The sequence below is a fragment of the Anopheles cruzii genome, chromosome 3, assembly GCF_943734635.1.
Source record: "Anopheles cruzii chromosome 3, idAnoCruzAS_RS32_06, whole genome shotgun sequence".
Lineage (NCBI taxonomy): Eukaryota > Metazoa > Arthropoda > Insecta > Diptera > Culicidae > Anopheles > Anopheles cruzii.
Window position 1 is genome coordinate 76,655,225 of NC_069145.1, and position 20,572 is coordinate 76,675,796.

Consider the following 20,572-nt stretch of genomic DNA (forward strand, 5'->3'; position numbering starts at 1 on the left):
TACTTTGCTCATCTCCGGTAATGTGCTGAAAAAATGACCCTTCCTTCAGCGGGGGGACACCCGACATAACAATGCTCACTGTTTACAGTGCTAGGTCAGTGCGCGTCGCACACGCGCAAGAACGGAGATAGGAAGCGACGTCAGATTGAATTTCAAAATAGCCACCACATCTTGCACACGCGCGCCAAGCAACTACCCGACGGATGTCGCCCGACGAGTCTAGCATGGGATCCGCGTGGGATCAGACCGTACAGGGACAGGGTGTGTTTACAATTGCTGGAAGCGACCCAGCTTTGTGTTCGGGACTCCAGACACCGTACTTAGCGCGATTGATTTATGCCTTATCAAACAACGCCATCAACGCCCGGCAAATTGGTTACCGGGGTCGACACCAAACAAAACGGTGCCAGATTGTGGTGGACCTCAGCAGCAGCCGTGAGAATCACGTCCGAAATTTAAAGCAGACGAGTCCGGCCGTTGTTGAGCAGACCGATCCGACTGAAGTTGTTGGTAACCGCCAGGTGGTAACTTGCACAATGAAGGCCACCAGCGGTGTACGGAACCAAGTCTACGCCACATGCATTGGTAAGTAAAGGGCGACGATCACGATAACCGATAACCGTAGGTCACCCCTCATTCTACCCGACCCCAGTGAACATCATCAACCTGTCGCACGGGACAGCCCTGGCGTGGGTGTCACCGTATCTGCCGGTGCTGATGGATGAGAACCAAACGCACCTTGAGTCTGGCCCGGTCACGGTGGAGCAGGGATCGTGGATCGGGTCCATCCTTTGCCTGGGCGGTCTCTTTGGAGCATTTCTCTACAGTTTTCTGGTGGAAAAACTGGGCATCAAGCGCACCATTCAGGCTCTCGCCGTTCCGCATTCGGTAAGGCCAGATATAGTGGTTGCACTACCCCAACTACCCCTACTACCTGCACTCCAAGTTGCTTTCCATTTTCCCCAGGCGTTTTGGATAACGGTTTACTTGGCCACGTCCGTGTACCACCTGTACTTGGCTCGTTTTCTGGCGGGACTAACGGGCGGAGGAATCATCGTCGTGTTTCCGCTCTTCGTGGCCGACGTTGCGGACAAGAAGTAGATTGTTTCGCAACACTCCCTCGTACCTTGCAGCACAACCGTCACACCAGTGGGGTTTAATTTCTGTTTCAGGATCCGCGGCATCCTGGGCACATTCCTGGCGCTGATGAACAACATCGGAATGCTGGTGATGTACGTGATCGGTAACATTCTTTCGTACCATACGGTCGTCTTCGTCGTGCTGGTGCTCCCAGTCGTCTTCACACTGCTCATGTGCCTCATACCGGACACCCCGCAAACGCTCCTGAAGCGTGGCCGCCTCATGCAGGCCGAGCAATCCTTCATGTTCTACCAGGGCGTTCGAGCGGTGGAGGAAAAATCGATCGCCTTCGGTCAGCAGTTTGAAATCATGAAAAAGTTCATCGAGACCAACACCCAGCAGAACGCACGTATCACCCTCGATGACTTTCGTAGGTAGTGACGGGGTTCGTAGTGGCGCAATGCTTCAGGATCGCTTCTTTCTCCTACTCAGGGACGCGTGAGGCCAAGCTCGGGATTGCGATCGGGGTGTTTCTGATGTTCGTCAACCAGTTCTGTGGCATCTTCACGGTTCTAACGTACGCCGCCAGCATCTTTGCTACGGTCGGTTCCACACTCAGCCCAAACATGTCCACCATCATCATGGGCTCGATCCAGATCATCGGGACATTATCGTCGTTCGTCCTGATCGATGTGGTCGGCCGTAAGGTGCTGCTAGTAATTTCGACCTTCGGCATCGGCCTGGGGCTTTTGCTGCTCGCCGTGTTCAACTGGCTCACCATTGGCGGTGCCGAAGGGTTGTCCAACTACCAGTGGTTTCCGATCGTGGCACTCTCCTTGACGGCGTACCTGTACGCAATCGGACTGAGCAGCATCCCGTTCTTTGTGCTACCGGAACTGCTACCACCGAAGGTAGGTTCGGCCTAAGCGTCGCCGAGTAACAATTCAGGTTTTTACTCTCTCCTATCCTCAGATATGCAATGTCGGCAACACACTCAGCATGATTTCGGTCACCATATTCTCGTTCATCAGTCTTAAGGTGAGCACTAGCAGAGGTTGGGCAGTCCAAGTTCTGATACCCTAATGCACTTCGACATTTCCAGATATTCCCTGTGATGGTCGAAGTCATAGAGCTGTACGGGGCCATCGGCATTTACGTTGGGGTTTGCTTCGTCGGCGGTACGGTCCTCTTGATGCTCGTTCCGGAAACCAAAGGCAAAAGCCTTATTGACGGTCAGAGTGCGTAGTGCGATCCGATCGTATCGCATTCAAGGAGCGTTAAGTCACGATCGATGTCAGCAATTTACCCTATTCTTAAAGTTACGACACTTGTGATGAATATTTATGATCAAATTAGCGGTCTCTAAATTCGATAATAAATACTGCAAAAGGTTGTTTGACGTACATTACGGCACAGATCGTTTGGTAGATGTTTATCAACGGTAGCCGCAGGTTGCAACGTGCCCACTGCAGCGCTAATCTTACGTGAGAATGCATCTCGAGGATCAGTGGATCGGGCGATAAAATGTCACGCTACTGTATCTGTTTGCCAAAGAAGCGGTCCTCTCCAGCTGACGATCTTACGCCGGACGATAAGAATCACCATCCGTTCAGTTCGTAGATCAGTCCGTCCCAGGGTAGCGCAGAGTCGGGTTTCTTCTTATCGACCGGTTTGCGGAAGTGGCCACCAACGGCCTGCAGCTAGATAACGTTCCAACGCAATGCAGCCTCTTTCGTTTCCATCGATACGGAACCAATTTCTGGGCACATTTGTCGGTAAGTCCGGCCGGTAAGTCGGTGTCATAAGTGTAGTGACTCGAACCCTCCTCTTCACGATTGCAGTGAACATAATTGCCTTGGCGCATGGCACCACCTTGGGCTGGGTGTCACCTTCGCTGCCATATCTGCAGTCAAACGAAACGCATCTAGCCGGAGGCCCGCTGACGGTCGAGCAGACGTCCTGGCTCGGTTCGTCCCTCTGCCTGGGCGGTATGACCGGTGTCGTACTTTTCGGGGCACTCGCCGATCGGTTTGGTAAACGCAGGGCCCTCCAGCTGGTTACCGTGCCGCATGTTGTGAGTGTCACCAAAACTGCGTAGCTATTTCGGAGCACGGCCGTCATCTCCATCCGTTCTCTTCCGTTCAGGCGTTCTGGTTGTGCGTACTGTTTGCTACCGATGTGTACCAACTATGCCTAGGGCGCGTGTTCGCCGGAGCTGCCGGCGGTGGGATCATCCGCATTGTGCCGCTGTTTGTGGCCGAAATAGCCGACTGCCGCATACGTGGGATGCTCGGATCGCTGCTGCCAATCTGTTTCAACTTCGGGACGGTCCTAGCGTTCATCGTCGGGCGACTGTTGTCCTTCGGTACGGTGCCGCTGGTGTTGCTGGTGCTACCGGCCTTATTTGCCCTAGCCATGGCCTTTCTTCCTGACACACCGGCCTGTTTGCTGCGAGTTCTTCGTAACGAACGGGCGGAACGATCTCTCATGTTCTACCGCGGCGTCGGAGGCCACCTGGAGAAGTCGGACCAATTTCGGAAGGAGTTCCAACGGCTGAAAGATGTCATCGAGCAGGAACGAATCTCGCAAGATGCCAGCCTATCGTGGAAAGACTTTGGTGAGTTCCAGACCACGGGTGCTGCGGTTGCAGAACCTTTGAGAGTATGCCCTAGCAGAGGTTACGCCAATGTTGTTGTTACTCTCATTTAAGGGACTTTGATCATTCCATTCAGGAAAATTGTTAGTCTTCGTTTGTAAGAATGTAAAGCCAAGACCTGCCGGAAGATTTTGGTTAGTGTCATTTTGAAACCATCTTTGTAATGTCAGAGAATAGAAGAAGACATAACAGATTAGGCACATTTCCAGCTAGAGTTTTTGACGTCCGTTACGTCATCAGAACCCACCGTTCAACCAATCAGGTCGCAAGGTACTACCTGGCAAACACATGTGTTGTGACTTGATTAGCTTGAAACCCTAAAATGGTCTTGAAACCCTAAAATGGTCATGCAAAAAACGGAAATAGTTTCACTAGGAAAGGCCGTTCCTGTAATCGCACGCAACACCTTCCACGACGTTATTGATGATGGCCGAGAGCGATGATGTACTCGATAAGTCACACACAGAGGTTGTGTTCGTGTGTGGATTGTGGCAGGGGTGCCACACGCGTTATCGTGATCCTTGGCCACCGGACCGACCATTGGTGCGGAACCAAGCGGAACGATGATGGGCACGATATAGATTCCGCGGGAATTCAAACAAACCTGACCTTGAAAGATAAGCGAACCGCAAGGGCACCGCCGACCACTGGGGCCAGATTCTGTTTGGTGATGTTTCATGTTTTCGCTGCTGCCGTCGTCGATTGCCGCAGGTCCAGTGGCACGTTTTTCACGCCACCGAGGCTCCGCCAATCTAATCGCAATCGGCGGGCCCAGATGCGGCATCGGAGATCGCGCAGAACCCTTAGCCAAGCAGGAAGACTGTTGGAGGGGGCACCAAAATTGCATCATCACGTCGCCCCAGCTGCAACGCAATGCACTCCTCTGCAACCAATGGGCGTTTGATGGGGTTTTCAATCAATTCTTACTTATTTTTCATTTCGCTCCTTCATTTTGGAGACCTCTTATCGGCTGCGCGTGCGTGGTATTTTACCATCGCCGGCGCATTGGAGCCGATTGAGCCGGCGAATTGGAGCCGATTAAGCCTTACGTAACCTTAGGAAATACGCTTTTAGGGTGCAGCGTGATTGGGATTCTATTGTTTCTGGAAGTGCGGGAATCATCCAGGAATCTTGCTTCCGTTTTCTTTTCGATTCACTTTACTTGCTCGAGACACCAGGCACGGAACCGGCGCGTCGTGGACTCTCGATGGCGGTGTTCCTGATGCTGCTGAACCAGTGCAGCGGATCGCTGGCCCTTATCACGTACGCGGCTACCATCTTCGAGCTGGCTACGGGAGTCGGAACTGGGGCTCACCAGACATTGCCCACCTCACTGGCGGCCATCGTACTCGCCACGGTGCAGCTTCTCGGGACGATCGTTTCCCTGGTGCTGGTAGACCGCGTTGGCCGCCGGCCACTACTCCTCACGTCCTGCTTCGGGGTGGCCGCCGGGTACCTCGCCCTAGCCGCCCACGTCCAATTCCGGCCACCAACACCCAGCGCTTCCACCCTCCAGCTACTGGTACCCCTTGGTAGCCTTTCGTTCAGCATCCTGCTGGCCTCGCTTGGTTTGCTCACCGTTCCGTTCATCGTGATGGCCGAAATTCTGCCCCCAAAGGTACCTTCTACGTTTTCTTTCTGCAACTGTTGTCTTGTTCTCGCGCCCATCGCTCGCCTCGCTGCTTATCGTCTCGACACGATCGGCGAGACTTTGTTTGGAACCGATCGGCATGTGGCAGCGTATGTGTATGTACGTGTGTCAGTGACTCCATCTGCGTGTGTGCGTGTGTGTGGGGAGCGCTGTTTATCTAAACAGCCGTAACCTTGACATTGGCGCATGGGCACTGGCTCGTTCAGCTCGTCTGCGTTTTTTTTTGTTTTTATTGCGTTACTATATATTATAATGGACCGCGCTCGATGGATGCTGATGGAACGTGTGTGTGTGTGTGTGTCTGGGTCCGTCTCCTTCGCTTCAACGTGTTCGGCGGTGAATGTTCCCTATGCTTTTTCTGCTACGCTATGCTTCCCAGCCTAATCCACCATCGGCCAGTTTTTAATTTATTTCGCTCTTTTCTCCGTGTCGGCCGCAGCTGAGAAACATCGGCAGCACAATTTGCATGACACTCGTCGCGTTCTGTGCCTTCGCAGTGCTGAAGGTAAGCTTCGTACAGCGCACTTAAAGGACAGTAGCGACCCCACCTGCTTTTTTCGCCGACGTTACAGATTTTTCCACCGATGCTGACCAACGTTGGACTGCCGGGTACGATGGGTTGTCTGGCGATGGTTTGTCTGGTTGGGGCCGCTTTGGTCGCCGGGTTTCTGCCGGAAACGAAAGGAAAAGCACTAATACCGGAAACTGAATGTCTGCCGCACCCGGTGATATGAGATTATGAGCACACGAAATGAGTTTCAACGTTTTTTTACACACGGTTAGGGTTTGAATACAATTGGAAATGTTTCACGTTTTAAAATTTTGTGGCATGACGAATGTAATATTTCATTTAAGGCCGTTAGTGACTGTTGTACTGTTCCACGAACACGTGCTATGCGTAGCGAAGCATGGACTATATTCTGCTTCATACTGAACACATCTTTAATGTAATGTACATAAATGCTCTTCAAATTCGCATCCAATTATATTCGTGTTATTTATTGCAGACGTTTTGAGCAATGAAAACAAAAAAATCAATGGATAAGATTTCACAGGATCTCTAATGGAAGTTACCTAGAACGTAATTGATCGATGAACGATGTCGATTGATGGTAATCACTTAAAGGCTCTATCAGAACGCTTCACTATTCCTACTGTTTGGTATCCTAAGCCTTGGCCACAGCCTTGTCGTACAAACGCCAGCGAGAAATCTGTTCTATCTCTCCTTTCGATCGCTCATCTCGCCAGGCGGCGTAGCAGTTATGGAAGCGATGCCCATCGTAAGGTGGCGTTAGGCGATATTCAACGGGTAGATCCAGCACTTTGGCAGCACGAAGAACATTCCAATAAATTGACTGATACAGAAACACCACACGAAAAGCACGCGGATCGACACAAACGGGCTGCGGTTCGCAGGACGGATCGAACATATCAGTCGTCAGTTCATGAGCGATCCACAGTAGCAAATCGGCTTCGAAAACGTGTAATGCACGAAATTCCCTTAAGATCACTAGGGCAAGTACTGTGACGGTTAGTTCTTTTGGAACTGCCAGAACCGCTTGATCTGTTATGTGCTCGGAACAGACCCATCTTAGTAACTGAAGCTTACGCTCCAGAAGCTCTGTCATCATCCAGCCATCCTCCGATAGAAGTTCGGAAAGCTGGGGAGGCTCTATACCGGCAGGATATATCACTGGAACGGAATAGTAATCGAATGGTTCGAGATAGCTCCGTTTGGTTACTATTATCACGTCCTTCGGCGCATCCCGTCGGTGGAATAGAACAACACCAGCAATGCGCGCCATCAGAGTTGTGATGATTTCAAAGTGGCAGCCAATCTCTTGCTTAGATCGTGTGTCAATAACGTACACGGTTATACCTAGTGGCTCACCACACAGAATACTTTCTATGACATAGTGATATTTTCGTTTTAAAACAACTCCTTCCATCAGAGAATATGCCCTTCCTTCATTGACCGGGGCCGCTGGTTTCATGTCCTAGAACAAAAATGGAAGAACAGAAATTTTTCGGATCAGACTGCGTATAACTGGACCGTATTTGCTGTACGTACCATACTGTAGAAATTTAAACTTTCTTTGAACCATTTGACAGCATCTTCAGGAATGGAACGTCTTTTATAAACGATTGCCAAAACATTCTGTATGGTCTTGTTGCTGACATTTTTCTCCCTCGGAAGTCTCTGCACAAAGTCCGCCAACTTATAAAGCTTGCTTTGGCCCTTACCAAGAGTTTTGTGAAACGGTTCGACCTCTTCGTACCTGAAGAAGTTATTACCGCAAATTGTTGCCCAAAACGGCATGTTGTTCCTTTGTAATCTGAGATCTCGCAACAAAGCATCCCTGTTGTATTCTAGGGTTGTCAGCTCCTTCAAATCAATTGCAGGTGACCAGAGTTGCCAGTCTCCGTGAAAGATGAGGAAATCTGTGTTTTCAGAAATGATCGCAAACGCGTCGTGCTCCATTGCGTAAGCTGCCAACTCCTTGGGCACATACTTTGTAATCGATGAGACGATTGTGCCATGTTTCTTGACAATAGAGTTCAGCTTTAGGCAGCTATTTTTATGAAGACACGAATTGTGCTCATGTTTCAAAGCTATTTCTTTTAATGGGAGGCCGTTGTCCACATCATCGATAATATCTATCTTATCCATGTAGTATTCATTTTGCTTTACGGTCCACACTTGGTAGTTTGTCTTTTCCAATGCGCCACAGCAAAAGAATATCAGCTTTGCTCCAGCCGTGGTCAACCGGCGAAATAATTCGTCGACTCTTTGTTCGGCCAAAGCAAGCTGCATTCCACACAACATGCTCACCTTATCCGAGTGAAACATTTTAGACAGCATCACCCAGTCCACCACAATTATGGGCTCCTTCGAGCGCTCTTTAGCTTTTCTGTTCAAAAAGTAGGAAACAAAAACGAATGTTATTCAATTTAAGTAATGTGTTACAATATCAAATGTCCACGTACTGTATTTCATGTAAAATGTCCACAAAATACGTTCCATCGTTAATCTGCTGCTCCATAAATGATTTTAAGTGCCGAATAGTCATAATATCAGGCGATGTTATTACTCGAAATAGTTGTATCGATGTGGCTGTAAAAAAGAATAATTATGGTAATGAAAACATGTTTGTGCCATTGTTGTAAAAAACTAACTGGGCAGCACTGCCAGTTTCACAATCAGGGAATTCGGCAACGGACCAATTCGTAGTTAATTCATATTTAGGATTGGAATTGAAACAATACAATCATGGTTACTGGAATTACGATCTCGACCCTCAACAAAGATACCAGAACATTGGGTTCAGCGTGGAGATGCATCTTAGCAACCGACTGACTGACACGTACTGTGAAGAAAGATGATCTAATATCGTTAAAATTTTCATTTACTAAATACTTTACAGTATGTGACATGACCAAACAAGACTACCCTCTCAACGGATCTTTCTTTGTGTTTTTTAGTCTAGCACGAACAATCGACGTAAGAACCTAACCAACGAATCTGACAACTTACAATCTAAAAACTTTCAATCAAGACATCGTTTTCTTCTAGTTTTGAAATACACTACATATTCAACACTGAAATTTCTTGCTGGTAGAGTATCCTATTTGTGTGCTGCGCAGCAGCACTCACTAGTTATTGAGCTAAGTTAAATCACGAATTCAACAAATTATCCTCTATTGTTATACATCTACCAACAAATTCTTTTACACAGTGTAATTTCGTTATAGCTTTCTACTTACTGCGGAAACTAACTGGACACAATTGTCGTCCAACAGTGGTAGATAGAGCACTTGCCGACAATCCTACTCGGTTGATGTCTTAATGAAGACTGCATGAGAGCGGAAAGATTAACATTCAGTAAACCTCTCGAAACACGTTCTTGGTATTGGGCCTCTGGGTATTGATTGGGTATTGATGGTCAATTCTGCTTTCTTCCTTTTCAACATGATTCACTGACAGCATCTTTAAAAGGCGTTTTTCTTACAGTATAACAGTATATTAGGCTGGAAAATCATTTAAAATTTCAAACAACTTTCTACATCGGGAGTTACTTACGTGGTTTACTTTATACAACTAATTCAGCGTCATTCGAATCAAAAGAACAAGTCTACACGATGTGTTTCGATTACCAAACAATATTTGTACTTTTTCAGTCGTTTATTAGTAGTAACCACCAGAGAATGATAAAGATGATGATGTGGGTTTGGATTTTTACCTAAAACTACGTACTACAGCACAAATTGCTTTAAGTGCGACAGTTGATTCTGGACAGTAACAAAGCTACTAATATTCATTGCTACAAATTCATGTTTTCACCTACTTTTCCATGATGCTTCTACGATTTCAATTGAAATTTGATTTTTTTATTCGTCTAGTTTTGATTGTGTTGTTCTCTTTGTCGTTACTACGACCCGCTAATCGTGTGCCATCGGAGAGACACTCATTGAATATCATCTGCTTGAAAAACCCTTGAAAAATTACAACTGCTGAAGTGGTTGACGACTGTTGCTAATGTTAAACGGAGTCTGATTGGGCGAAAGCGTGTTGATTCGCGCGACCTGTCCCCCAGTCCTGTCCCACCAGTTTTGAATGCAAACAACCATACGATATCGCCGGAAGCGCTTCGCTTCGCTAATGCACATACTGACAAATTCTTGCCGTGTCGAACGATTTCCTTGTACTAGCGCCAGATGATTCAGCGTATCCGAATAATCTCGACCGGGACGACGAATGTTTTTGAAAATTATGTTACGTATTTTGAGATTCAGTTCTTCTACTTGCTCTAAGCAGGGCTCTTCATCGGAGACCCCGTAAAACGTGGGGCTGATGCTAAAATGCGGCAGCGGCGCATTAGAGCCCGACATTTCAATAATGGACAACTCTGCAAAATTAACATTCTCTTGTTCATTTGGTCTTACGCCGGTAAAAGAGTCCAGCGATGCACATTTATCCAAAGGCTTTCTCTCCAGCCTTTCTTCTTCCTCAGTAGCATTGTCCTCATTACAGCAGGTTTTGATAACGTTAGATATATTAAGCACATCGCTCTTATCGGCAACGTCTTCAGCAGATGAGAGCGAAATCGAAATCGAAGGTGCAGTGGGCGACAGCGGTGACTGTTTTATCGTTAACGAATGGCCATGTTCTAGTTCTAGTTGCGGTAGTTCAGGAGTCTGCAAAGTCATATGTTGCGCTTGACATGGTGTTTCTTCTTGTTGCTGCTGCTTGAACTGATCCAAGGTTCGGTGTGACTCATAGTGTACTTGTTGTTCGGCTCGCACTCTGTTCACTTTCACCGGATCTACCGTTCGACACCCGGTAGGTTCTTTCGCATCGGGCGGCTCTTTGAGAGGGGCTCCTTGGAAAGAGGAATTATCGGACACTGAAGATGTTTCCAGGCATGAACTTTGATCATCTTGGGCATATGTGTTGTCCTCCTCTTCATTTATCCGCGAAGGTGAAACTTTTTGAACAACATGTGGACATGAATTGATTAAAGGACTGTCAAGGACAACTGTCTGGATACTGATAGCAGGAAGGCTTAATTGAGCAACTACCCTAGCAGCCGGACCTTGCTCCGTTGTAACATCATGCTTGAAGTAGTTATTATCTCGAGAATTAGCATCCATTTCAACTGCATATGAAACATCTTCGAGCGCTACAGTGTTATGCACGTTTTCTCGGAGGGAACCGCTCGTTGCGGGTACTTCACCCGTATCAGCATGCGAAACTACTAAACATTCCGAGTGGGACTTAGTTTCACTGCCGCTACCGCAATCAGTCGCAATCAGTTCTGACTTTACATCACCCGTAGAAAATCTATTAGTCGGCACCAATCTCTTGAACACATAGTCTTTGTGGATCGGACCAGCCTTTCGTTTTTGGCCTTTCATTCGGGACGCAGTGTTCTTTTCGTCGGTTTTCCTCTGAGAGCCACCATGGTGCCTAACGGTGGGCACTGATTTCAGAGACCCCACATCGTTAAGATCCGCCTCGTCCACCATTACTATGCTTTTATTTTTCTTATAAGGATTTCCGAACAAGTGCTGGCAAATATTGGTTGGTTCTAGCTGCCGCAGCGACGTTGGTTTATTCTTGAGATAGGCTTGGTAGTTACCCATGTTAGAGATCGGCAAGCAGTGACCAGAGTCTTTCGTGAACAGGGTAATATTTCCCGTTGACAAGCGGAAGAAACAGTGTCTCATTCGTGCCAGCCCATCAAGCAACTCTCCTCGGGTTATCTCATAAGGATCACGGCAGTTACTGATAGTGGCCGTACGTACGGTACTAGGTATCATAATCGAGAAGTTGTCATAATTAGCGGTTTCCATATGCATTTTGGTGAAGGTGTCCTTAAGCATCGGGTGCGAAACAGTGTCACGCTTCCGCTGCACGCTCGCGTTTATTGTTACTGTTCCAATCTGACGGAACGGTTGTTTGGGTTCTTTTAGGTGGTTCAGAACCCGCAGACACAGGTGCTCCTGATCCTGTTTGGCAGTATTTTTCATGTGCTTCAAATAATTCGCAACCGACGGACTCAGGAAACTGTCAAGGCTTTCGGGTAATATGTATTGAATCAACTGGTGCGGAACATTGAGCGTAGTGGCGAGTGCTCGCCTTAAGAAAGGACAGTAGTACTGTGGAATCGTTTTCACATAGCTGGTAAACTTACACACCCACTCGGTCGGTGGGTTGAAATTGAACTTGTGAACCAGATCGTTGATCAAGGGCACTAACATTTGATAGTTATATGGCATCACGTAGAGATGCACTAGGTGGGTATGCGTGCTGCTGGCCTTCAAGTAACCAAAAGGCATTTCGCCCTGCACCTGCACCTCCGTCGCTATAAGCAGGGGCCATATTTTGTTTGTTTCCTTCTTCGATATAATGTGTGCCGTAAGTGGGCATGTTTCAACTTCGTATCTGTCGATCGGAAAATTACGCAACATCTGCGGCTCGTCGCAGCTTGGCCAAATTACGTTGATCCTCGGGTGTGCATCTCGAGGCGGCAGGCTGGTTAGCGTGGGATTGGGCCAATATGCTTCCGGTATCGGCCAATATCCCACTGGAAACGTTTTCTGCGAAGGATTTTGTTTTGGCACGTAAATCATACGTTTAGTAGGCTGAATGTCGATCGCACGGACCCCGTTCTGTGCAATGACTTGGTCGAAATGGATCATAACACCCGGTCGAATCTGTTGGACCAGGCTTTCAAGGCTTTCGTTAAGCACGTAGTCCGATTTAATTTTGTACGACCTGCCGCCAGTTACTTCGCACATTTTTTCTATCATCGATTCATCGTGTGGCGCTTTGCCTTGCAGTCGCTCGTCCACACGATTGCCCGGCATCCGCAAGACAAGCGAAAACAGTCTCTGATCCCATCGGAAAGGTTCCTTGGTAAGTTTCGTTCCGGGCGTTTGCGCGTTCAACGGTAGGATGATTTCCTGCTGTACACCGTTTCGGAACGCATATTTTCCGCCATCCGTAAGCACGACGATTATCGACGGTTCCAGGTAGTACGGGCACCTGCCCTGGCCGTAGGTATCGATACCGGATTGAACGCGATTCAGATTGAGCAAATCGAGCGCATTTTTCAACGCCTTACCCATCGGTGTAAGACCGTTGCTTTGCAGATTTCTCAGCTCGCGCATAAACGTCGCGTGGTTCTCCTTCCATCCTGCTTTTACGTTGTTGGGCGGATCTTCGAACGTTAGCAACATATAACGATCACACAAGCAATCCTGACATCGTTGGCGAATATTCAAGAACGTTTCTACTGCTTCCTTTGCTATATCCAAGTATGACTTCTGAACTCCATTGACTAACGCTTTCTGGCACATGGACGCGGAGGTATCGACCAAAAAAAGTATTATGGTCATGATGGTCTCAAGATGGTCTGTTAATTTCTATAGGCTGTAAAGAAACAACAAAGTTAAACTAAAACTTTCCACAATGATGCGTTCACCTAAAAACATTGCTTGCGAATGAACGCGAGAATGCGCCACATGACAATGACAGTTTGCCGATCAACTGATTCAAGCTTGTTGTTTCTCGACCATTAAACGCGTAAAACATTGGCACGCTCCACTAATTATTAGTAATGTTATATCTATTCACCGTTTGCAGTTATGAGGAAACTTGTAAAAAAAGGAAAGTAAAGTGGAGAAAACATTTCTTTACCCGTAAAGGCAAAGCAATTAGCTGCGAAGCTTCCTTTCTTATAGCAACCTTGTTCCATTCTATACTTTGACGTAACGCGCACATTGTTTACACTGGCATGTGGTTTCAAAATAGTGAAACAAGTTAGATCAACGGATACTTTTTGCATAAATTGCCGTACTTCCATTTCAGAAAGGGTATCTTGTCAAGGCACGGAGAATATTATCGAACCGTGGGGCTGTTTTATCTACGTCAAGCAAAGATGCAAAGCAAGCGCAATGCCGATTTAATACAGCAGTTCGAACCTTCGAAAGAGACGGACCTAGCGATTCATGTGAAAAAAATCGAAGAGATCAAACACTGGCTGCTGCAGCAGCGCGACACGGAACAGAACGATGCGAAGCAAATTTTGCTAGTGACGGGGCCATCCGGCAGCGGAAAGAGCATTTGTGTGAAAACGATCGCAAAACAGCTTCAGTTCGACGTAATGGAATGGGTGACGCCGGTAGACGTTGAGCTGTTCTACGACGATCAATTCGATTTCGATGGCAGGGAACATAGAAAAAGTCGACCCTCTCAGAAACAACAGTTCGTCGACTTTCTTCACAAAAGCTCGCGTTACTGTTCATTGTTTAGCTCCCCCGGAACGGACAGTGGCCGGCTTTTGTTGGTGAAAGACTTTCCCAACTCACTGCTGCGCACTCCCTCAACCTTTCACGACACACTGGAACAGTACCGAGAGCGTAGCACTACTCCGATCGTTTTCATCACCACCGATGCCTCGAGCAAAACGTTGGACGTTGCATTGAATCTGTTTCCGCCGTCCGTCGTTGAGGGTTTCCAAATTCACACTATCAAATTTAACGCCGTTTCGGTGTCGTTGATGAGAAAAGCGGTAAAGCGCATCTCCGGTTTGATTAAGGATGACACGGATCTAGCGAAACGTTTCCGTGTACCACCGAAGGACATTGAAGAAAACATTATTGCTTCCTCGCAGGGAGATTTGCGAAACTGCTGCCTCAACTATCTCTTTAGCTGCTTGAAATCGGGCAGTAATCCCAAATTCAACCCAATGGTCCCCAAAAGTGGACCGGATACGAAGCGCGGTAAAAGTGCGTTGGGTCTAGGAGAAAATTTGACGCTCATGCACGGCCTCGGGCGAATCCTGCACCCAAAGTGTAAGATTAATGTACTAACGCTAGTTTATTCCCGACAATTCTTTATCATCCGTTGAAATGTGCATTTCAGATGTTAAAAATGATGCCACCTCACGGTTTCTGCATGCCCCCGAGGATATTGGAGATTGTTTCGTAACGCAACCGACGGCCATTATATCCTTGCTTCACTCCAACTACGTTACACGCTGTTCCGATGTTCACTGTTTAGCAGCGGCATCCGACGCGCTAACAATGGCCGATGTCATTATGAACGAGTACCGCGTGCGTTCGCGATAGAAAGCTATCTTCAAACGGTATATGCATATAATTTATGATTTGTGCTCTGAACTTTCAGACCGATCAACTTGCGGTAAGCGGCCTAAACCTTGCTGTTCGAGGTATCATGGTTAACAATGAGCAAACGGCTCACAGCTGGTTTCAGATCAAAAAGAAAATAACCATACAGCAGCATTGCAAGTACGCTGTTTCTTTATCATAGCCACTCGTTTGCTAATAATTGCCTTTCGTTGCAGCACTCCAGCGTACACAGAAGAATTCGTTAAAGCCGGACTTATTATTCGCCCCGTTACACCGAAGCTGTTTGCTGCCGAGTATAAAGGATTTGTGTCGCTCATACAAAACGAAACGAATAAAATCAACTCTTCATAGAATATTCTCATAATAAAGTATGTCTGTTTGTATCAGAAATTTGCATCGCGTTATTTCAATTGAACACAAGCGACAGCAACTCGTTCCCCGGAGTCTGTTGCCACACTTCTGCCATGCACTGTATAAAGAACAAAGAAATTCGCAACAAGATCTAGTTTTCGTTCAGTAGAAAGTAGATCGTCAAACTGTGCGGAGCTCGGTTTTGTTTACGGTTAAAATGTATATAAAGCAGGTGAACCTACGTGTGCGCCGACTGTTCGTCCACCTCTGTAATCTTCGATTTTTCTCCGCAGGTTGTAATTCAGGGGTTTAAAAGCTATGGCCATAAAACGGTTGTTGACCCATTTGATAAACGGCACAACGTGGTCATTGGACGCAACAGTTCAGGCAAAAGCAACTTTTTCAGCGGTAAGCTAAGCCGATCGATTCTGTGCCCTGTGACGAAGAGCATCGTATAGTTTTTGTGTTCTTTCTCGTGCATTTTTCATCTCGTTTTCAGCCATAGAGTTTGTGATTAGTGACGAGTTTAACAATATTCCCTCCGGTCAACGAATGGCGTTGATAAACAAAGAAGTAGCTTCCAGATCGGCCACGGCATTCGTAGAAATTGTGTTCGACAACTCCAACTGTCCGATACAGGTACGATTGAAGTGTCTTGGTCGTTTCTAAATGGCTTCTTTGATTACGACACATTTTATCGCAAGCGACAGCAAAAATTGCACTAGCAAATTGAAGAGACAGAATCATGTATTCATTGCGTCATGTCTAACCAATGTACAAATTTGTCAATTTTCAGCGAGGTGAGCAAGACATTCGAGTAAGACGTACAATCACAAAAAGCATGGATCAGTACTTGCTCAACGGAAAAGTAACCCCGAGGAAAGAAATAGTAGAATTTTTGGAAACTCTCGGTTTATCAATCTCAAACCCGTACTACATCGTCAAGCAAGGCAAGATCAACAAATTTGCTACGGCACGACCGCCGCAGCTTTTGCAGGTTTTGTTCGAAATAGCCGACATACGGGTGTACAATGAGCGACGTCAAAACTCGCTGAAACTATTGAAAACGTCCTGCGAGGACATGAAGCACATTAACAAGAGTTTATCCACCATCCAGCAACACATGAACGCCCTGGCTAAAGAGAAGGGTGTGCTGGAAAATTACGACCGATTGGACAAAGATCGTCGCGCCTTGGAATGGGTCATACTGGAGAAGGAACATATGGAAACAAGCGCAGAGATTAACGCGTTGGACTTGAATAAGAGCACCCTAGAGGAGACGAAACAAGAATTAGAAAAGAAAACGCAACGGCTCAGGAAGGAGATAGACCAAAAAGAAAGGATTTTGATGACCATCCAAAGGAAGCTGGAAAATGAAAAACAAACGCAGATCGTCCTCACACAGGAGCACAATTCGCTGGAAAAACGAAAAGCGGCCCTAGAGCTGAAGCTTTCGGATCTGTATGGAGAACGAACGCGCGAAACTACAAGCAAAGAGGACTTGCAGTCACGGTTAAGTGAATTGAACAAAGAAATTGCGTTTCGTGAGGATAAATTTACGAAACTGTCGCGCCAGCACGCCAACCTCGCCAAAGAGGAAGATGTCCTGAACGGCAAACTACTAAAAAGAAAGCAGCAGCGAAACGAGCTATTGGATAAGTTGCGACGTAGTAGCCAGTTTGCTTCGCAAGTGGAAAGAGATCACTGGCTGAACAAGGAACTGGTCGAGCTGAAGGACCAGATTGCCAGTAAGCAATCAGTTCTGCTGGAAGCCGAACGAGAGTTCAACATAGGCTCGGAAAAGTGTAAACTGCAGAGCAAGATTATTGGAAAGCAACAGCAAGTGTACGAAAGAATGTTGCAGGAAGACGCCAAGTACAAGATGCGATTGAATGAGCTAAAAGTTGCTCGAATCCGTTACCAGACGTCGATTGAACAATTGCTTGCTAACGAATCATTACTAATGCAGCAGCTGTGTGCCAGTGAGGACGATCACGCGAAACTGGATCAGAATCTGTGCAAGCGAATCGGGAAGGCGACGCGGATCGGCTGTGATTCGGCGCACAAGGTGCTGGACTGGTTTCGCTCCCAGGGTGCAGCGCAACAGCACGTTGTCGATGGATATTATGGGCTAGTGGCAGATAATTTCAGCTGCCCTTCCAACATTGAACAAGCCGTAGAGGTAACTGCCGGCAATCAATTATTCTACCATATCGTGGCAACCGATCAGATATCTGCAAAGATGTTGCGAAAGTTTAACGAATGTAAACTACCAGGCGAGCTGCACTTCATGCCGTTGAATCGTCTCAACGGAAAAAAGATTCAGTATCCTGCTGGTAACGATGACCTTGTGCCACTCATTTCCTTGCTGAAGTACGACCAGCGCTTTGAGCTAGTGTACCAACACATTTTCGGTAGAACGTTGCTCTGCAACGATCTAGAATTAGCCACGCAAGTAGCGAAGCGGTCCGCGCTGGCGTGTGTCACCTACGAGGGTGATCAGGTTCGCAGTAGTGGCCCTATGAAAGGTGGACACCATAGGTATCATGTGTCGATACTGCGACTTCACTGTCAGGTAATGGATACCCGTGCAAAGATCACTCAAATGGAAGAGCAGCTACTTGCCCGGCAGGAACTTCTGGCCAGCAATGCCAGGGACCTCGAGGGTTGTGACCAAGAGTTAGATAATGTAGAATTGAAACTCAACAAACTGGGGAAAAGTATTGCAATGTCGCTGGAGGAAAAACAACGCCTTCCCGAACGATTTCACCAGCAGAGCGAACAGGCCACGAACAACGAAAGCAGAGTGCGAACTACTCGAACGGAAATTGAATTGCTATTACGGCACCGGAAAGCATTGTCCGACGAGCTCGGAAAAGACATGAACCAGCAGCACCTTTCGCAAGTTGAACAGCAAACTTTACAAAAACTGGACAACAAAATACGCCAACTTGAAGCGCGCAAGCATGAGACGTTCACGGAGCGCCTGGATGTTGAAGTTGCCAAAAATAAGTTGAATAACCTGCTGCACTCTAATCTCTTGCGCCAACGAGAGGAATTGTGTAAGCCACTCGACTCGAATACACTGCACGCCGATATCGCGAACAGCATCGATATATGCCGCCAGCAAACAGCTGAATTAGAAAACAAAATTCGAGCCGTACAGCACCAGAAAGATGAATGTGAAAAGCGGTAAGTAAATGGGGACTTTAAAGAGGTCCAAAAATGACGCTTCTGTCTTCGGAAATTTAGCATTGCTGCCGAATCGATTGAATTGCAAAATAATATGAAAGAAGTGGACGCGTCTGTGCAGACGCTACGAAGCCTTGAAGAGGATAAGGCCGAAAATAGTCAACACTTGAATCCTCGCACCATTAACCGGTCCACACTAGGAATGAAGCTTGGAGATATCGCAGAAAAGATGGCGAACCTTGGAGCATTACCATCTGTGGACCCGAAATTCCATAACTCCAGCATGAAGGAGGTGAGCAAGCAGAATTGCCTGATTCGATGGAAAGCACATAATGGTCTCTTGTTTTGTTTTTTACCTACAGCTTATGTCCCAGTTGGACCGTACCAAGAAAAAGTTGGAGAAAATCGGCTCCATAAACCAAACGGCAATCGAAGAATTTTTAAGACTATCGTCCGATATGAAACAAAACTACATACGCTTGGATGAGTTAGGCAAAGCCAGGGAGATATTAGAAAGCAGCCTCTGCGAGCTAGAGACGTACCGGGCGGAAACTATCGAAACGACGTTCAACAATGTAAATCGTAACTTTGGAACGATTTTCAAAAAGCTTGTACCGGCGGGCAATGGTTATTTGACGCTGCGCACTGCTGCAGACAACGATGATGAAAATAATAACCAGCCCAGCTCAGATCGGTACACGGGCATTGGGATTCAAGTTGCGTTCGCCGGTGATGGAACCGATATGTGCGAAATGAGCCAGCTTTCGGGCGGCCAAAAGACGGTGGTGTCCCTTGCGTTGATCTTTGCCCTTCAGCAATTTAATCCCGCTCCGTTTTACTTGTTTGACGAAATCGATCAAGCATTGGACTTGCAGTATCGTCGAAAGGTAGCCAGCATTATAGGAGAACTGAGCAACCAGTCGCAGTTCATAACCACCACGTTCCGGCCGGAGCTTCTCACGCAAGCACAGCAATTCTACGGGGTACGCTGTCGGAATAAAATAAGCCACATCGACAAAGTATCAAAGGAGCAAGCGGAAGATTTCATCACCGATACAACCGTACACGGTTAGAGGAGTGATGAAGATACTGGAAGATTTTCGTACTTACGAAGTACTACCTTATTTATTATTTTACTTTAAGCAAACAGGATTAATAAACTGGAGAATTTCAGTAATTAAACGGTGCATGATTTAGAGAACCTTTGAAATGTATCATTTAGTAACCTTGGTCGCTGACCATAATTTGACAGTAGGTGTCATCGTTGAAGTGTTGGAAGAGGGAAAAAGTTAACAACACGAAAACAATGGGAAACGATAACAATTAGTCAACGTTTTCTGTTGTGCATTTCCTCAACCATGATAGAAAATCTGTCTAAAAAACGCATGGTATTTGGAATTAGTTGCCTCATACTGTGAGTAGGAATTGTATCACCTTTTGGCCTCCCTTTATCCCGCCTAAAATTCCTCTGCCAAAGCCAGTCCTAATCTGCCCTCGTTTCGCTCCAATCGTTAGACTAACCATTGTTGTACTGATCATCGAATCGAAATGGATGAAAGCGGGCTCTCGTCGGCAGGAGTTTGTGATCGAGAATAATTCAACTTGCTGGATGCGAGAAACCTACGAAGTGATCAACGATTGCCATCCGTGTACAGCGTTCGAAATAGCGAGCAAATCGCAAGGCGTTTGCGTCCACACGCACAACAAGGAGGTGCTAAAGTGCATCAGCGGAGAAATCGTAACTCGCAGGTCAGTGGGCCTGACGGTGAACCCCTACATGGCCGAGCATAAGTCCTAACTCTCCACTTGTCTTCCTCCAAACAGCTGTGATCGAGTCGCATGGCTGGATGAGCGGCATTATTGGTCGTTCCAAATTTCACTTACCATCGTCGGTACGCTATCGGCCGCCATATCCTTTTTGCGGCAAAAAACGCTCAACCGAAGGGCGATGCTAAGAATTCAACGCGAGCTGGGCGCCTAAGCAA

The 20,572-nt window shown here is 47.0% G+C and overlaps 5 protein-coding genes across 5 annotated transcripts; 4 read left to right on the forward strand and 1 right to left on the reverse strand.

Moving 5' to 3' along the window:
* Window positions 1–536: 536 nt before the first annotated feature.
* Window positions 537–6,329, forward strand: LOC128271026 (uncharacterized). Its single transcript, XM_053008457.1, has 13 exons — window positions 537–585; window positions 653–888; window positions 967–1,097; window positions 1,173–1,510; window positions 1,573–1,991; window positions 2,053–2,118; window positions 2,183–2,318; window positions 2,790–2,855; window positions 2,922–3,154; window positions 3,226–3,697; window positions 4,915–5,354; window positions 5,827–5,892; window positions 5,960–6,329. The coding sequence occupies exons 1-13, from the start codon at window positions 537–539 to the stop codon at window positions 6,119–6,121; spliced, it is 2,814 nt and encodes a 937-aa protein (XP_052864417.1). The 3' UTR covers window positions 6,122–6,329.
* Window positions 6,330–9,215: 2,886 nt separating this feature from the next.
* On the reverse strand, window positions 9,216–13,289 carry LOC128271027 (integrator complex subunit 6-like). Its single transcript, XM_053008458.1, has 2 exons — window positions 11,183–13,289; window positions 9,216–9,241 (listed from the first exon to the last, which is right to left on the reverse strand). Exons 1-2 carry the CDS (start codon window positions 13,287–13,289, stop codon window positions 9,216–9,218), a joined length of 2,133 nt encoding a protein of 710 aa, XP_052864418.1.
* A 542-nt stretch (window positions 13,290–13,831) lies between these two features.
* Window positions 13,832–15,395, forward strand: LOC128271029 (cell cycle checkpoint protein RAD17). The gene is made up of 4 exons (XM_053008459.1): window positions 13,832–14,747; window positions 14,818–15,008; window positions 15,082–15,203; window positions 15,260–15,395. The coding sequence occupies exons 1-4, from the start codon at window positions 13,832–13,834 to the stop codon at window positions 15,393–15,395; spliced, it is 1,365 nt and encodes a 454-aa protein (XP_052864419.1).
* Window positions 15,396–15,612: 217 nt separating this feature from the next.
* LOC128271030 (structural maintenance of chromosomes protein 3-like) lies at window positions 15,613–19,660 on the forward strand. The gene is made up of 6 exons (XM_053008460.1): window positions 15,613–15,627; window positions 15,689–15,803; window positions 15,895–16,034; window positions 16,192–18,587; window positions 18,648–18,879; window positions 18,950–19,660. The coding sequence occupies exons 1-6, from the start codon at window positions 15,613–15,615 to the stop codon at window positions 19,658–19,660; spliced, it is 3,609 nt and encodes a 1,202-aa protein (XP_052864420.1).
* Window positions 19,661–19,875: 215 nt separating this feature from the next.
* Window positions 19,876–20,568, forward strand: LOC128275612 (protein JTB). Its single transcript, XM_053014172.1, has 3 exons — window positions 19,876–20,001; window positions 20,103–20,336; window positions 20,412–20,568. Exons 1-3 carry the CDS (start codon window positions 19,946–19,948, stop codon window positions 20,566–20,568), a joined length of 447 nt encoding a protein of 148 aa, XP_052870132.1. The 5' UTR covers window positions 19,876–19,945.
* Window positions 20,569–20,572: the final 4 nt, after the last annotated feature.

Excerpts from the sequence above, each read along its gene's own strand:
- LOC128271026 (XM_053008457.1), top strand. The coding sequence starts at position 537 with ATGAAGGCCACCAGCGGTGTACGGAACCAAGTCTACGCCACATGCATT. Across the intron at positions 3,155-3,225 it reads TGGTTACCGTGCCGCATGTT|GCGTTCTGGTTGTGCGTACT; the intron begins GTGAGTGTCACC and ends TCTTCCGTTCAG. Across the intron at positions 5,355-5,826 it reads CCGAAATTCTGCCCCCAAAG|CTGAGAAACATCGGCAGCAC; the intron begins GTACCTTCTACG and ends TGTCGGCCGCAG.
- LOC128271027 (XM_053008458.1), bottom strand. The coding sequence starts at position 13,289 with ATGACCATAATACTTTTTTTGGTCGATACCTCCGCGTCCATGTGCCAG. Across the intron at positions 9,242-11,182 it reads ACTGATTGCGACTGATTGCG|TCTTCATTAAGACATCAACC; the intron begins GTAGCGGCAGTG and ends GCTCTCATGCAG.
- LOC128271029 (XM_053008459.1), top strand. The coding sequence starts at position 13,832 with ATGCAAAGCAAGCGCAATGCCGATTTAATACAGCAGTTCGAACCTTCG. Across the intron at positions 14,748-14,817 it reads GCGAATCCTGCACCCAAAGT|ATGTTAAAAATGATGCCACC; the intron begins GTAAGATTAATG and ends TGTGCATTTCAG. Across the intron at positions 15,204-15,259 it reads ACCATACAGCAGCATTGCAA|CACTCCAGCGTACACAGAAG; the intron begins GTACGCTGTTTC and ends CTTTCGTTGCAG.
- LOC128271030 (XM_053008460.1), top strand. Across the intron at positions 16,035-16,191 it reads ACTCCAACTGTCCGATACAG|CGAGGTGAGCAAGACATTCG; the intron begins GTACGATTGAAG and ends GTCAATTTTCAG. Across the intron at positions 18,588-18,647 it reads AAAGATGAATGTGAAAAGCG|CATTGCTGCCGAATCGATTG; the intron begins GTAAGTAAATGG and ends TCGGAAATTTAG.
- LOC128275612 (XM_053014172.1), top strand. The coding sequence starts at position 19,946 with ATGATAGAAAATCTGTCTAAAAAACGCATGGTATTTGGAATTAGTTGC. Across the intron at positions 20,002-20,102 it reads GGAATTAGTTGCCTCATACT|ACTAACCATTGTTGTACTGA; the intron begins GTGAGTAGGAAT and ends TCCAATCGTTAG. Across the intron at positions 20,337-20,411 it reads GGAGAAATCGTAACTCGCAG|CTGTGATCGAGTCGCATGGC; the intron begins GTCAGTGGGCCT and ends TCCTCCAAACAG.